This window comes from Necator americanus, chromosome II, assembly GCF_031761385.1.
Source record: "Necator americanus strain Aroian chromosome II, whole genome shotgun sequence".
NCBI lineage: Eukaryota > Metazoa > Nematoda > Chromadorea > Rhabditida > Ancylostomatidae > Necator > Necator americanus.
This window is the reverse complement of record NC_087372.1, coordinates 30,453,974-30,471,659: the sequence shown is the minus strand read 5'-3', so window position 1 is coordinate 30,471,659 and position 17,686 is coordinate 30,453,974. Positions and strand designations below refer to the sequence as shown.

The 17,686-nt window shown below is 41.7% G+C and overlaps 2 protein-coding genes across 3 annotated transcripts; one reads left to right on the top strand and one right to left on the bottom strand.

Annotated features, from left to right (window-relative positions):
• Window positions 1-283: 283 nt before the first annotated feature.
• On the top strand, window positions 284-1,389 carry RB195_019958 (uncharacterized protein; the record flags this gene model as incomplete). 2 transcript variants are annotated; one of them, XM_064188046.1, is made up of 5 exons in its annotated part: window positions 284-313; window positions 384-566; window positions 695-804; window positions 960-1,026; window positions 1,312-1,389. In XM_064188046.1, 5 exons carry the CDS (start codon window positions 284-286, stop codon window positions 1,387-1,389), a joined length of 468 nt encoding a protein of 155 aa, XP_064043927.1. The 2 variants fall into 2 exon arrangements, with proteins under 2 accessions (XP_064043927.1, XP_064043928.1); XM_064188047.1 differs by lacking the exon at window positions 284-313 and having other exon boundaries at window positions 399-566.
• Window positions 1,390-7,926: 6,537 nt separating this feature from the next.
• Window positions 7,927-15,297, bottom strand: RB195_019957 (uncharacterized protein; the record flags this gene model as incomplete). Its single annotated transcript, XM_064188045.1, has 5 exons — window positions 7,927-8,010; window positions 8,068-8,224; window positions 9,532-9,652; window positions 11,237-11,365; window positions 15,258-15,297. 5 exons carry the CDS (start codon window positions 15,295-15,297, stop codon window positions 7,927-7,929), a joined length of 531 nt encoding a protein of 176 aa, XP_064043926.1.
• Window positions 15,298-17,686: the final 2,389 nt, after the last annotated feature.

The following is a 17,686-nucleotide window of genomic DNA, read 5'->3' as shown; positions in this document are numbered from 1 at the left end:
TCACAATGTTCCATTTTGATGGACATTTGCGTGCAAGACTTTGCGTCTCTTATCGTTGGATTTGTAGGGGATGTTTTGCTATCGCTGTTATTAGCACATTGGCAATTCAGGGGGACAGAACATTTTTCACGAATGAACATTGCGAACATTAAACACTGATGTACTTTGTACAATGACATTTTCAATATTTCCAATTTCTGATGTTTGCGCATGGTACATCCATTACGCCAGGAATAAAAGGAACTCGAAAACAGTTAGTTGCCAGTGTTCACTTTGATCAACAATGACTGCTTCTTGTGGACTACTTCTGGCTGTTAGTATTTCTATCAACATCCTTTTCATTTTAAAACAAGAAACATTCGTATGAAACCACTCTCTTTTAGTTTTTGGCTCTGCCGATGGCAGTGACCATAGCAACACAGCCAATGATTGCAGAGGGAATACAGAAACTACCCGATTGTGCGCAAAAGGGAGAATCTTACCTTACTGTTGGCAATCGCACCCTTCTAGCAACAGAAGTACTGGTGGCGGTACAGGAAGCAACCGGTCCAAAACCCACAAGCATGGTGACTTACTTTTTTAGAAATTTTACGACCTTAGCAAAGAACACGTTCTGTAATCACAATCAATTATTGCTTGAGTATTTGATTCCCCTCGAGGTTATTGGTTTAATGTGTAAGTGAGGCGTTTTTAGAAATACGACTGCGATCTGGAATTTTTCGCCCTTTTTTATCTCAAGAACCTGAAGAAGCTCTACTTCTCTCTCACGTCAAATCTGGACGTAGCAATGCTTAAATTTCAAGGGTAATTCTCTGATTGAATGTTTATTAGTGTTTATAGTCCCACACTACAGCTGAACACTCCTCACACCAAGTAAAAAAAGAGATTTTCTGCTAACTAGCCAGTTACTTTGTTGAGAATCGGTTGCCGTTGTCAATAAGCAAATTCAAACTTTTCAGCATTGCAGAAAACTTTGGAAAAGAAGTTCCGAGAAAGATGAAAAAGCGGATGCTCTTGTTCGAACAGGTGCGGTTTGAATGAGCATTTTTGGGAATATTGAAGAAAATATTCAACAATAATATCAACATTAAGACAGAAACGTAGGTTGACCCCTCAAAACCAAGCCAAAAAACTCAAGACTGTCTTTTTTTACAATGCTTGTAGAAAATAATTAATTTTTAAGTTCATTGTGCTACTTTAAATTCACCGCATGAGTCATAAAATCAAGCACTCATACGATACTATTGTTTCATATTATTAAGTAAAAGGGTATTTCAATATGAGCCAAATTCTAACGGCATCACTTTTCAGGTTATTCTGAAGAGAAGGTTTGGCTGCAACTACAGTATCGCTGGCGGAAGATATCGAGTTGTTTGTCTTTTTGTCTGAAATATATGTACGTACCCTCATCTCATTCTGGCAGAAATGAGTCCCTCAATAAAACTTTCTACATGCATATGTAGAACCATCTGTTTTTTTTTTCTTCTGTTTTTCTTTTCGTTTCATTGGTGTTATTACTGTTTGAGCAGAATATCGCTCATCGCACGCGACCGCATCTAAACAGGACTCAAATGCTCCTCTGAGTAGGATAAGCTCAGGAATTCCTCTGCAAAAGGCGAATATATCTCCTCTAGTTAGAAGTCAAGTCATTGTTGGACTTGACTTCTAACTAGAAAAGATATATTCGCCTGATTCTGATTCAATCACATGCACGAAAATAATAAAATATTAGTAGTCGTTGTAACAGTTGTTTCAATTTCCACTACGTCATAGTCTACTTGTGTAGGAATTCAGTGTAAAAATGAAGTGTCGAAAAGGGTATATCACGAAATTGACAATGTTGGGATCTTTAAACGTGAAGGTAGGATCGGAGATGAAGACCAGGATAGATGAAGAGTATGACTGCAATTACGCTCAATTTCCCTTAGGTGTCCTGAAACACGCCGTGGGAAACAGCCCTGTCGATCGAATTCCCCTATAAAGCAACACTGTCGTTGCTGCCATTGAGCGCAAGAGACAGCGTCAGGAGCATATTAATTGTCTGCTCTCTGGTAGACGCAGCGCGTATGCAATACGTAACACGTTGCAAGTGCCTCGTAGCAACACTCGATCGGGAAGGCCGTTTCTCTGGACATTTCGAAAAAATGACCCTAATCGCCGTCATGTTCTACACCGCTTCTACACTGCTCGTGGAGAAATCCCAAAATCGTGAATTTGTATGTTCCGTTTAAGAAAGTCGCAGAGGTTTGAAGGTGTTGGAATAAGAGCACGTCTAAATAGCTTTTGATATATTGGATCATCGCTATTAAGCCCATCCAGGTAGCCCGAGAGCAGAAAATGCCGCTATGCCTCACTTTCATCGACTCAACGAAAGCCTTCGATTCAGTTGTGATTGAAACGGTCATGGAGGCCTTAGATAATGAAGGTGTTCCTACACCATAGACAAAGATACTTCGCGAGTTGTCTAGCATCTTCACGACCAAAATTCCATTATTCTATTATCACAATCGACGTTAAGAGAGGGTTTCGTCAAAGTAACACAAACTAACTCAAAATAACTCACTCAAAATATCCATTGCCACTCTCGAGAACGCGATGCGAGGAATGGAATGGGATAACGTGGAAGTGAAAGTTGACTGCCGATAGTTGCAACATCTTTGTTCCTTTGATGACATCGTTCTGATAACATCAAGCATTGATCGGGCGGAAAAAATACAGGTCAAATTTGATGAAATGTGGTTATAGAGTCTGCAACTGAATCTTTGCAAGACGAGAAAACGAGTCATTTGGGGAGTTCAAAACACCATCGAAGATGTAGTGAACAGATCTATGATTGTCTAGTTCCATGTTCATCTATTCAGCACTGCCGTGCTTCCTGACTAGATAAGGGAAAGTAGCAACGATAGACATCTGCGCCACACGGGCGACTTACTTAGGCTGATTACGTTTATGTGAACACCACAACAATATGCTTTGAAATGTGATATATTATAGTACCGTAGTTAGCGAGATCAGATCGTGATGAGCCATTTCTCATGATGCAAAGAAGGGATTAAGATGAAGGATAAACTATCCTGCATCGATCAATATCTTTAGGATTGGAAACTTTGAATTCAAAATCGTAGAGGAGAATAAATGGATGCGCATGCGGTTTATACAATGGCTTGCGGGAACAAACCGATTTTTCAAGCAAGTGTCCCTATGGTTCGGAACAAACTCTGCAGAATTTTCTCGATATAGAACCTTAAATCCAGCAGGTGGTGTAACCTGTACTCTCCAGTCGGTTCATGGGTTATCCACTGGAACTGGAGCTGGTGAACATCCCAGAGTAAGCGGGAGTTAATTCAGCGCTGAACAGCCGAACGTCAAATGCTACCGTCAAACAATTCGCTTGGCATGCGTCGTTTGTTTATATTGAATCAAATCAAAACAACCGACATGTACTTCACGGACTCGAGGATCATGGTTCTGTTCTAGATTCAATGACAACACACAGTTATCGCGCACACTATCACATTATGTCAAACGAAGTGGAAAAAGTGTTACAAAGGAGATATACGGACGCTCTTAACTTTGACAGTGGGGATCCTCGAGCACTATTCGATCTTTCCAATGTGATATCGAAGGAAGAACACAGTTACTTTACCACGTTCACTTTTCGAACTTGTTAGTTTGGAACATGAAGTAAAGAAAAAGAGCACAAGCCATCTTCAGTCTGAAATCCCTTCATACTGCAACGGCATCTGTTAGACAGAACGTAGAAGAGGAAAACAAATACGTGTTCTTCTCTTTTTTTCTTTATATTTTGTTTCATATCGTTAGGGGGGAGCCAATCCTGAAAACGAAGTTCAGTTCAACGTGAACGAAGAAGAAGAATTTCTGCAAAAACTTTCGATAGTTAAATCACCAGCAGCGTGGAAAGACATCCTTCCTGTACTAATTTCGCTACGACCCATGCTGCAAGGCGCCATCCTTGTCGCATCCGCCTGCAGGGTGACGATAATTACTAACGTTTTCTCAGCAGCTTATCCAAGTGAAGCCGATGGTTAAGCAGCTGAGGGAGATTGTGGTGTACAAAGTTATAACGTGTCTCGTAGGAACAAACGTACAAAAAACCCCAACTGTATTTCAGGACGAATAATGAGAATGAGGAATGATCAAACTCATACTGTAATTTACACATTATTATTTATTATTTTTATTATCACTTATTTCATTATTTTATTTTCAGTTGGAGAGATGCCAATTTAGTGATAAACAGATCTTAAACTACGTACATGAAATAATCTTCACAAAGTTCCATTTCTTTGCTCCATTGGGTGGAAGAAGTTTCTTCTTCAGAAGAACTGCTTACCTGATCTCTTACTGCTGGATTTATGGGAGTGGTTTTACGTCGATCATGGTTACTACATCGGTAATTCAAATTGAACACAACAATTTTCACGAATCGACGCGCCTTAGACACAGATGTACTTTGCGCGATGAAATTTCTAATATTTCCGTATATGCAGCACATATGTACATTAGGTCATGAATAAAAGGTACTCGAAAACAGTTAGTTCTCAGTGTTTACTCTGACCCACTATGTTCGCTTCTTGTGAACTACTTCCAGCTGTTAGTTTTTCTATCACCATCTTTTCATTTTCAAATAAGAAACATTCGTATGGATCAAGACTCGTTCAGTTTTTAGTTCTGTCGATGGCAGCCATCGTAGCAGCGCCGTCAATGATTTCAGAGGAAATCCAGAAACTAACGAATTGTGCCAAAGGTTGGCAATCTTACCTTGTTGCTAACTTGCGCAAACCTCTTGTGGGACAAGTTTTGCTGGCGGTACAAAAAGCAACTTTCGCAACAACCACAAACTTACGGCTTGAGTTCATGTTTTCATACGAGATAAAGTGTGTGATTGAACCGTTTCTAGGAATACAACTGCAGGCTGGAACTTTTAAGGGATAAAAGGATAAAGTCACTGGCTTATCAATCCACTTTGGATGCACCAACGCGTTTTACTGGAATTCGTAATCGATGAGGTTTTGGAACGCGTGTTGGCCTATACAATGACTTGCGAGCGCCAGCCGATGATCAAGTCAGTGTCTTTATCCTCCCAGACAAGTCTGGTACCAAATTATCGACCCCGGAGGGATGAAAGGCTTGGTTTGCACTAGGGCGGTTTCGAACCCTCGACCGTGTGGAAGAAGCTGGAACTTTTAGCTGCTCTTTATTTCAAGGATCGTGTCCTCTTCAAATATCTTACTTCAGAGCTCGAAGTAATAATGGTTGGATTGAAATATTATTTTTTTGATCAAGTGTTTTAAGAAGCGGCTCTCCTTGCTCATTTCATTGTGGACAGTGGGTATTCATGGGTTATTCTGGCGTCGATTTTGACGTGGAAATTACTAACGATGACCGTGTAAAAGGAGCAGCCTCCTCTGCAGAACTTCTCTGGGTATAGAAAGCTTCGACTTCTTCGTGAACTGATGTTGGAGTGTAAGCGATGGTGACGGCAAAGCTGGCGTTGAACTACAACACCGCTACTAACTTGGGTCCCAAAATCCGTCGCCGACGGATTAATCCGTCGCAAATCGTGGGAATTCTTGGAAGTGGTCAAAATTAAATTTTGAAAGTACCAATCGAAAGTAAATGAGCTGCTGATTTCAAATATACTTCGAGAATTTACTTTTGACAAATGTGTGGCCTGAAAACGGGCAAAGTTTCCTCAAAACCCTTTAATTACTTTCACACCTCCGCAATCCTGCCATTGGCATATCCCGCGGATACATCTCCATGGAAGGAAGGGGTGTTCATAGGATTTCCGCTTATTTCTCGAGATTGGACAAAATGTTTATTACATCCGCAATCAGGAGGTTATTCAGAGCATTTTGGTATCCCACATCATATGTTGGTTCGAAATTTCCATTCTCTTTAGAAATTCACGAAAGTGCTCCATCGAAGATTAATAAAAAGCCATACTTTCCAAGCTGTGAAAAATCTCCTCGGAAATTTTCCAGCAAACAACTTGTACTTGACAATAGTTTATATTGTAAGCTTCTAGCTTTGAAAATCTAGTTTTTCCAGTGTCAAACTTACAACATTACTCCCTTTCGTTACTTGGTCCAATTTTTGAACAGCTGTCAACAGCTTAGAATGAACGCTTAAGTCTCGCGATTCGGTACTTGCCTAGAACTCTTCTTCCTTTACGAGAATTAGGCGCTAACATTGGATGACAGCTGTTCATGGTTTTCGAGTGACCAAATTGGGGAAATTTTTGTCTGTTTTCACAAAACAGAAATTTTTGCAGCCTCTATGAATTTTTTCAGTACCTCAAATAGCCAGTTCTTCTCACAAAAAGACGCTCTTTCGAATGATGTTGAATTCACTTTCACTTACAAGCTTCAAAATTTCAACACTTACTCCGCCCTCCTATATAGCAGGCGATATTCTATAGCTGGAATGGTTATCGCGGCCGAGGCACGATTTGCCAGGCTCTCACTTCGATAGTACCCTCGGGCGATTCGGCGTCACAGAGAGACAATAATGTTTGAATATATATATACATGTACATGTACATCCTCTCATAAACAGAAGTCCGATTTGGATTTCTTTGAAAGAGTCAATGTTCCATGCTACTGACACGTGGATTCGAACTGACAAAGACACCCGCTTCTCTACTGTCGCATGTTCCTAAGAGCACTTCTGCAGTTTCATAGACGGCGTTCAGTGGGTAGCGCCTCAGTCAGTCAGTTCGATGTCGTCGTACTCAAATTTTTGCTTCCTTGGCTTGCATCATCAGATTTTCAATGGCCCTTTCCGATGCAAGCGTACTTGCGTTATAAGTGCAGATCGTCATCCTGGTCTTTTTCCGTTTCGGTAGCCTATATGACTCCTGCAATCCCGTGGTTCCTAGCGCTCCCGAACCAGACGTTTCTTCAATTATAGTCAGAAGATTCCTTCTTATTACTGTGACATCCGTTTAATTTCAAAATCTATAGACAGACTGTAGACTTCTAGTCCCATAAGTCTGCAGAACGTTGCGTCCTTCTAGAGTGGATAAAGATAAATAGAGCATGTTGGTGGATAAATTGAGCTTGTTGGTGGGCGGCTCAAAACCACATCCCTTGCGCCTCCCGTTCACTTGATTGTGTGCTTCCGGCTGGAGCGATGCGCGGGATCGGGATCTAAGGATGTTTTAGTCAATCCTGGCACAGAGCAAACAGAAAGTCCGTCCTCTGAATCCACCCGCATCGCAGCCCAGGTGCAAGGCCCCTATTGGTCCGCGGTTGGACCTCTATTCGCCACCTCTGGACGCACCACGTAGCCTCGCGGGTAACTGGCTATGATCCCTTCAGTAAGGAGAATCCGTTGAACACCAATAAACTAGTACAGTAATCGGAATATTAAGAAATCATAATACACAATCAAATACACAAATATTCAAATCGACGAACAACGGGAGTCAAGATGACCAAGGTGAATCTCCGGCACGGATTTCCAAATCCAAATCTTCATGCGATGTTTCGTGTTGGATGGAGATTTGATGAATATTCTACTTGAAATTTGCTAATACAACAAAGTTTTCGTCTCTTGCATCCCTTCTTTTTCCCAAAACTTATTTAACATACTGTTGTTCTTCGAAATTAAGAATAGCTAGTAATTTTTTCATTTATTTTCGCAGAGGAGAAAATTTGTGTTCTATAACTTGTTTGTAGTGACTCCCTAACTTGGAAATAACTGTGAACCGCAGTAGATACATAAGTAGATCATATGACAGTAAGCAGTAGTATTTACGTAACATTGTACGAGTAACAGTTTAATGCAATAATTGTCCGATTATTGTTAAATTTTAATGAGATAACAGAAATCATTATATACATACAGGGAAAATGAGGTCGGAAAAAGAAGATGATAGTGTAAAAAGGGTTTGCTTGCTCAATAACGATAATCTCTGGCATATGGAGGTTCAAAACTGTATTGCTCGATGGCGGGAAATTCATTAATCGGGGTTGGAGTTGGCTGAAACTCGAATCTTTGAAAAAAGGATCCCAACAAAAAATCGAAGAGAGTCCTTACCGAAGTAAAAGATGTTTGATCGTATATGATCTCTCTTTTCTGTCGCTTATCCTTTGCCCTATTGATCAACCACACAATGAGCCAAATCGCTACAGCAATTACAACCAGTATGCAGAAGATTACGATCAACGCAACCGCCCATCCATATTTGTTGTGCCTAAACAAATAGCATAATACAAGAGGTTCTGCACAACTTTCCCACGCGAAATCTGACGAGGATCGTCTTTTACTTCATTTTCATCCCTTTCTTTCTTCTTGCGAAAGCGATGATAAAACAAGTGGAACTAAAGAAAAAGAACTCCACAAGCTTTTCTTCTTCTAACTACACTAGCATGTCTTTTTATGGTACGACAATTGTACCGCAGAAAAAAAAACTGCAGTAGTCGATTATCGAAAATTATTTGGATACTAACGCAAAAGTGTCAAGCCACACAAATGGGTAAAAATGTAATGCCAGGGAGGCACTCAACACTGCTCTAATCGGTTTGTCCGTACAGCACAAAAAAAAAAACGATCCTAGAGCACAAAGTCCTAGTTCTTTCTAACTGTCAAATACAGAATGCGGAGAAACCTTCGCTCAGGTCATTTTAGGTTCTTTTTGTTCGTAGAAAACGCTAAATGGTGTATCTCAGTTATTCACTTCCAGAAAGAGTTTTTGGAGAGTTTGGAAAAGTTAAAGCATTAGTAACTTCAGCTCTGTCTTCTTTTTTTTCTCTTTGAGGCTTTAACCGAGATGTCATAGATCCGCTAAGGATAATGCTTAGTTTTACGGCTTCCACTGACTTAACTTTTTACTTCAGGTGATAAAATTTGAACTGATGTACTATTGCCTTCTCAAATGCGAAAGCCATCTTATAATTAAAGGCATCACCCCACGAATCTGAGGTGGTGCAGATTTCAGGAGGAGTATTCGTACACGGGATAGAGACTATGGAGAGGGGGTGATTCCGTCCATTTCTTCCTAATTGCCGTAAAAAACGGCCCGGAAGATGCGGCGCCGCGCAAGGCTGGCGCACTCCAGTCGAACTCCTTGTAGAAAATAGTGCGCCAGAACGCCTGAAGCCGTATCTTCCGGGCCGTTTTTTACGGCAATTAGGAAGAAATGGACGGAATCACCCCCCTCTCCATAGTCTCCCATCCCGTAGACGAATACTCCACCTGAAATCCGTACCACCTCAGATTCGTGGAGTGATGCCTTTAAACTTTGAAAACCACTGACTTCACCATTTCATATGAGAGAGAATTTTTAAGTAATTCCCAAAATGAAAAATGGATCTATTGGGCTTTTTATCGCTCTTTCTTTTTGTCGTTCACGCAGGCTATACCATATTCTTCTAATGCGAATAGTGAATAGTAACCTCTTAGGTGATATGATACGAGGTGAGCGCAGTTTAGGTAGGTAGGAGAAATAAATAGAAAGACCAAATAAGACAAAAAAACTTTAGCAGACAAATGTGCACCAACCAGTCGTGATTGTGACAGCATCCATACTGACAGCAACCAATATCCTTGTAGCATCTTTCAACAACTGTTGCTTGTGTATTAGCGATACCGTAGAAGCAGTCGTAAAATGATGGATCGACGGCTTAAATGAACATTGGTGACTTCAAGTTTGATACACATACAAAAATGTTATCGCAATATTTCGCGAAATGTCATAAGACAAAGAGGTACCAAAGTACCTAGGGAAAAGAAGGACCACTCAACACTGCTCTAACCGAACTGTGCTCGAACTGGACTTAAAGCGCAAAAAAAGCGTTCCTAGAGCACAGAAATTGTTCTTAAAGGCATCACCCCACGAATCAATGCTGGTAAGGGTTTCGGTTGGGTTCTGTCTATACGGTGTCATAGATTTTGGGGAAGAGAGCGATTCCGTCCATTTTTCCCTGTATCAGTGGAAACGGACGACCCCAAAACGCTGTTTTTTAGAATGTCCTCTATTGCAACGCACCACCTTTGTGCTCCGCCCCCGCCTGCGAATCGTCGAATGAAATGTATTGCCTGCCGGGGCGCCCAAATCGGTTTTCGACGAATCGCAGGCAGGGGCGGAGCGCAAAGGTGGCGCGTTGCAAAAGAGGACGTCGTAAGAAACAGCGTTCTGGGGTCGTCCGTTTGCAGGGAAAGATGAACGGAATCACCCTTTTCCTTACAATCTACGACCTCGTATAGCCATAACCCAACTGAAACCCTTACCACCCCAAATTCGTGGGGTGTTGCCTTTAACTGTCAAACTCGGATTGCAGAGAAGCCATCTCTCCGGTCATTCTCGGTTTTTTTTCTTCATGGAAGGTACTAGATAACATAACTTAGCTGTTAACTTCCACTACCGCAGCTTGGAGAGTTTGTAAAAGTCATAGGATTAGTAGTTCCAACTCTATCGACCTTTTCCGTCTTCGTAGTTTTAGCCTACATGTCCTGAATCCTCTAAGAGTAGTGATAATGTTTGAGAAATCCGATTGGCTCAGCTCGATCGATAATCTATCGCCTTCTCAAATGCGAAAGCCATTTAACAGTTAAGAAAATTTTTGTGCCCAAGAAACGATTTTTGCGCTTCAAGAGCAATCCCGGAAGGTTCAATAACAGCAGTATTACCTCCTGAACTACCAAAACTACCCTTGCGCCGAAAGTGATTATCAAAGCACGTTTCAGATTGAGAAAATTAAGTCTTTATTCCACAAAATACTATGTTAAAGTTATTCCTTATGATTTATTCGACTGCCGTTCTCATAAAAAGCGACGCAGCATGCGCCGACCTCCAAGTGCCAAGTGTCGTCTGAGCGTTGAAGTAGCACTACGCAAACCTGATCCTAGAAAACTGTACTGTTAGGCCTCTTTTTTTGAGGTCCCGGACTGCTGATCACTGTTTAAACAGAAACTGAGAAATCTAAGGAACTTGCACATGCGAGGTTTTATTATTTCCAGAACAAACAACCACTCCTTTTCTTGAGAGTCTGATTTTCTAAATGAAAGTTCGAGGTAGAAACTACGGCAAATACAACGAATCTATGTGTGATCTTTTGTAAAGACGTCAGAAACAAACAAACCATTTGAAAGGGTATTTCGTTATTCAAAACCACCTGTTTCCAACCACCATAGTTAACTGTACAAAACTTATATTTGTAGAAACAGTAGTGCACTATTGAGTGGCATTGATCGAAAGAGAACTTACTGTTGACTCTTTGATCGACGAGAGCTGTGCGTACAATGTTTTGACCGTTTCCCAGGCCCTGACTGGATGATATCACCCCCATACGTGCACTTGTGTCGAATTGTCGCTGGAACGGATTCGCGGTTGTCACTGCAACAATGAGTTTTTGAGCACAAACAGGAATATAAAGTAAAAAAAGTCACTGGCGTATCAATCCACTTGGGATGCGCCAACTGGAATTTTACTGGAATTCGTAACCGTTGAGGTTTTGGAACGGGTATTGGCCCATACAATGACATGCGCGGGCCAGCCGATGATCAAGTCAGTGTTTTTATCCTCCCAGACAAGTCTGGTACCAATTTGTCGACCCCGGAGGGATGAAAGGCTTGGTTTGCACTTGCGCGGTCTCGAACCCTCGACCGTTTGGCTACAGCGGACCTCTAACCGACTGCGCCACACCCGCCCTGCAACAGGAATATGTCATAGAGCAATCTCAATACTACAATTTCACTGTAGACCGTCATGGATGCGAGGATTTCATCTGTCGGATGCGGTTCCCACTGACGCTAAACCACTTGGAAACCCAATATCTCTTGTTCCTTTCTAATTTAGAAACAAAAGGCGATATTTTGCCAGCTTAACACATATTCCAAGTACATCGTTGATTTCGTTACAAAAAAATTTAAAACGTCGTTGCAGCGTCGAAATTTTTAAACTGAAAATAACAGATTTGCGGGGAGGATAAGTCTGTTGATTTGTAGTACCGATTATTTCATCTTTACACTTTTTCCACAATTTTTGGCTACATTTGCATCTTTTCTTGGAAAAAATTACATCTTAAACTCGTTTACATTTTACAATACCTATGCTCAGCCGATAGTTGCGATTTCTTGATTCACTCCAAACAAAAAAAAAAATTTTAAAAAAATAATAAGAATTCAGTCACATTCTTCTGTTCTGAACTGTACGATATTTGGAATTATCTAACAGCGATAATATATTATTTAATACAAGTGGTCCTGAGTTGAAAGCTTCACAAGTGGGCATGAACATAGCAGTGAATCACTGAACAAACTTACCACATGGATTTTAGGGGGAAATGTTTCACGACGGAAGCAAAAGCTTCAAGATTTCCACGCAAGTCACTTCAGCTCCTTCTATGGGCGAAAATTCTATTTAATATCCAAATAGTAACTAAGTAAAAAAATAATGTCAAATAGGACGTTTTCTTTCACGTCGGTATAGCTTCGGTGTCGTTAAAGATGGTCGACTTATTACGGTATCTGATACAGAATTTCATAAATTTGTCGGATCTTCATAACGGCTTCGAACGGTTGTTCCAAAGATAAGCTTGACGTTTTTCTTCTCGAATCAGCGCACACGAATCAAAAAAGGGCAGGACGAGACCGATGCTGTGCGTAGAAAAAAACCGCAGAACTATTCAAATTGTAGTTCAAAGCTGAACCTTAGAGCTCCATTGGAAGAGTACAGCCGAACCGAGAAGTTCCGGTACAACCCCAACCTCGACTTCGCTACTTAGGACCCCTTCAAAGAAGAACTCAGTGTTGTTCACATCTAGAGGATGATCCGTTACGTAAATCCGCGAAAAGATAGGGGGAACAGGTGACGAAGGACACCTGCGTACCACGGTAGACTCATTTTAGCTGATTGAGTTTGTCTAAACACCTCAGGAGATATAGACTTCAGATATGATATAGCACCAACGTTAGTGAGATCACGCACATCGCGAAAAAGATCAAAATCAAGGATAATTTACATTGATCATTCCCTTTGGAATACGCCAACACGTTACATTTCACTCCAATTCAGAATCGTAGTGGTTAAAGGCATCACCCCACGAATCTGGAGTGGTACGGATTTCCGGTGGAGTATTCGTATACGGGATCGTAGATTATGGGGAGGAGGGTGATTCCGTTCATTTCTTCCTAATTGCCGTAGTAAACGGCCCGGAAGATACGACTTCGTGCGTTCCGGCGCACTATTTTCTTCAAGGAGTTCGATTGGAGCGCGCCAGACCTGTGCGGCGCCGCATCTCCCGGCCGTTTTTTACGGCAATTAGGAAAAAAATGGACGGAACCACACCTCTCTCCATAATCCACGATCCCGTATACGAATACTCCACCTGAAATCTGCACCATTCGTGGTATGCTGCCTTCAATGGATGCGTATGTTTATACTACTTGCTATGACCTACCGTTGCCTCTAGTCACTGTCCGTATCCTCCAGAACAAATATTGCACCAATTTGTCTCGATTAAATATAACACGGATATAATCAAATACCAACTACTAAAATTCCACGGATCCACTCTGCACTTGGGTGGCCTCCAGCGGTATCGAACCATCGATCGCACATACATAGTGCTGACCTCTTACAATTCCACTAGATCTCTCCCTGATTTATGTCCTGATAACCACCAGATAGTATACCACTTTCCAGTTGATTCATAGGTTATCCGCTAGAACTGAGGCTGGTGACCGACGCAGAGTAAATGGGAGCTAATTCAGCGCTGAACAGCTGAGCAAATGCTCAAACAAAGAAGCCGCACACGAACTTGGGCAGTGCATTCTCACCAATTCCAAGCCAAAAAATCAACAAGAAAAATTCGAAACGAATTCGTGGTTGATTACCAGGAACTGATCCTAGAGAAAAAAAGAAAATTGATTATAAAACAGAACATATGGTTACATAGGGATCACTTAACCAATACGGGATAAAAGAGAAATTACTTCGCATTTTTGTTGGCTTATCCTTAAACTTCACATAGGTGACGTCAGAAGATCAGAACTCGTTAAAAAAACAACATTTTATTTAAAATGTTGGTCATGTGATGGAAATGTAAGATCGGAATCCTTTTACAGATTAGAGACTCAAAGAAGACATTTTACTAAATGAACTCCAAACGTTTCTTTCTCGCAAGTTTTTTTTTTGTTTCGTTTACAAGGCAAAGGCTTCGCTCTCACTATCAAAGGGAGGATTTGAGAAATTTTTCTATGTTGGATCCTCTTCAGTAGTAGATAGGATTCTCCACGTACTTTGCAAGTATCACGGCAAAAATGCCAAACATCTCTTAGAAATCCTGGAATCACGTAGACCCTCAGGACCCAGGACGATCAGTTTACCCGACGAAGCGGCTCCTTACGCCCACAAAGAGATGTGACGAAAGTGTAAACTTTTCGAGTGAACTTATGTTTCTTGCACTTCGGATCCCAGAGATTCTTAGATTTTTTCAAACAAATAAAGCTGTGCTTCGCATTTTCACTGTGATGCTTGCAAATAACAAACTACAAGCACCATACCTACTGCTGGAGAGGAGCCAACATCGAAAATTTTCAACGTCACTGCGTCGAAGGTGTCCCTGATCGAAAAAGAGCCAGCTATTCGGTACTGAAGCGAATGCAGTTTAGCAAGGTGAGCAAATATGAATACGGTGTAAGCCGGCTCCATTATGTGGTGTTCCCCAATCCAGAAATTGTGTCTCCTTACGCTGTCTCCTATTTAGTTAAGCAGAACTAACTGACTGCCTCCTAACTGAACCCAGACGCAGTGCGAACACTGCTTGTCGACCAGCTCTTCTGCTTCGTCAACGCAAGCGTTTATGGTCACTCCAATCCTGGATGACGCACTCTTCCCCACCGCCTTCTAGAACTGGTCCACCATACATGGATATGCAATCGATAGGAATGCTCTCTTACCACAATTTGATTTAAAAAAGGGGAAAACGTCGTGAAAAGCATATATTCAGGCAACGAGTTGGTTTGGGGACAAGAAAATAAATACAAGTGTCATCTGTTTGTATTTTTGTTTTCTTAAGTTTTCTTGAGCGTCACCAATACTTTCTAAGAAAGCAACTAATTGCCCTGAAAGAAACATTTCCAAGGACCTTCTTTCACAAATGACATTGTGCAGAAGGAAATGGGAAAGAATAGATATCTTCCGAAGGAACATGAGTGTGAACTATCCTATTCCACAATAATCCATAAGAAAATAAAATGGATGCAAAAGAAGAGGAAAGACTTACTGAGTCCATCCCATCTCGACCCGCTACCAGCTGCAGCCATTGTTCGAAGGTATGATTAGAAGGAATGGAGGGAGGTAAGCGGAGCAACGCGAAAAACCGGACTGAAGCGAGACTGGGAGCGACGGCGGCATGTCAACATACTCCACAGACTAGCGACGCGGATTTCATACGGCGTGTTTCCGGCTTCCGCAAACAAAAATCAGTTAGAACACGTTGCACATCACATGCGTGTGAAAAAACACAAAAGAGTCTAACGTGAAGATTAATAGTGAAAAGAACTCAGCCGAACTCACACTACTGGTTCTTGAGTAATCTCGACGACTTGAGTCTGAGGAGTCTGAATCGATCGTTGATGGGGAAGCTGAACATCCTTGTCGAATAAAAGCTTGATCTATTTCCTTTTTATTTTTCCGTTTGCAAAATTCGACAACCGTACACCGTCGATGATCCGAGCAATCCATCCAAATAATCGAAAGCTTGGGACATTCGAAAAATAACATCTCGAATTTATCTCTCGATACGCAAAAACGTACTGAGTTTTTCGCCTTAAAAGCACCGTCCTTATTTCATCAAGGTCCTAAGACGAACGCGCATCTGACCAATTTTGAAGATGAATAAAAATTTTGTAAACTTGAATATGTTACTTGATATCTTAGTAAGTGAAGGTATGGAAGGACCCACTTATAATACTAGCTTTTCATTTCCAAGGAATCCCAATGTTTTTAACCTAAAGTTCTCTTTATTGAATGAAATATTGTATTACAAAAAGAGAGCAGCCATTTTTTATTCAGTGAAGTTGGATCAAATCTGCTCGTGATGCAATTATTCTAGGCGATTGCTCTTGATGCACCACTTCGTTCACAACCGGCTACGCAATTGCACAAGAGATCAGCTATAGTCCGTCCAAAACGACACTATAGACGAGTGTAGTTCCGGTGCATTTGCGTCCGTGCTCGAAACGGCGCGGTGGAGGCAGCACTTGGAACCGAGGTGAGACCGTCGCTAACTGCAGCGATGGGTGGTGCCAGCAAGGGCTTCGGTGGGGCGTAGCGTAGGTGAAACCACGCTCTTAGCCGCTACGCTCCACCGAAGCGCCTCGAGAGAAGCCGCGTACGCAATTGCTTACGCGCTCCAGGCCGTCTTGACCTTACTATAGTTTTCACCCAAGCAGCCAATCTCGTTTTTCAGTCTAAATACAAAATTACTTCTGAAGAACCAACTTCTTTATGGATTCAGTGTTTCCATTATTCGTATACAAGAACAAATTCCACTACAGTTCAGCCCTAGTTCCCAAACATTTTTTTATTGTTTCGACGTTCTATTAGGTATTTTATATTAGGTGATGGCGCCATATGTCTCAATTCGGGGTCAGGTTTACGGTAACTCGCAATTTAGCACAGAAAAGTCGCTTTCGCGAAATAATGTTAGCCAAACCTCTGCTGAATTTTTTTTTCTTTTCTCGTAACCTTCCCTGGTTCGGTATAGTATCGATTTACCTCCAGCTTTCAGAAAATGGATTGCGAGGCGCTAGTAAATCTACTTCCACATTGTGATTTTTCTTTCTTCAGAACGCATGTAAAAGAGGAGTTCGACGCGTGTCTCGTTGATCGTGGCCTCCTGTGGAAAACTAGGAAGGAACTGGACTGCGAACAAACGTGTGGATTGTTCCGACAATTCAGCTCGAAGATGCAAAGGCGTTCGAATGAAGTTCGAGTAGATGCAAAGGCGTTTGAATGAAGTTCGAGTAGAACAAGCGGGTCAAGATTGGTTATTTCAAAGACACATTCGTGAAACGTTGACCTGTTCCCGTAGAACCGTTTATAGCGTCTACTTTCTCCATCAACGATACGGTAACATCACTATCACTAAATCACTGATGGCTTTGATTTCTTCCAGGCTCTGACGAAAGCGAAAGCGTTAGCTGGCAATAAATATCAATACTAATCTTGGCACAGCTCAAGCGAATCGTGTGGTAACCGCTGAAACATGGGCAAATAAGTGTGAAAGTGGGCACATCCTCACGATGGGAACAGCTCCGAATCATTCACGGAGAATGATAACCCACCAAAGTTGGAAGCCCCAGTACTGTTGTAAGGATCGATGAGACGTACATCATTAAATGGAAGTATCAACGATGAAGATTGGTTCGGATTCGTATATAACTGATTGCTCTATAGATTGCCATAGAACTCACTAAGTATCTTTATACATGGAGTAGAGACACCTCGGACAGCCAAAGAGTCCTTTCTTGATACGGAGAGGAATACTCGGGTCAAAATGTCATGAAGCACAGTACAGTAGCGAAAGCTGCTACGCTTGAAGCAGCGCGGAGATGGCGGTTGAAATCGGCGAGAGACCATCGCGATCTGCAGCGATGTATGGTGCTAATAAGGATCCTCCTAGGATCGTAACCGCTACGCTTTACCACC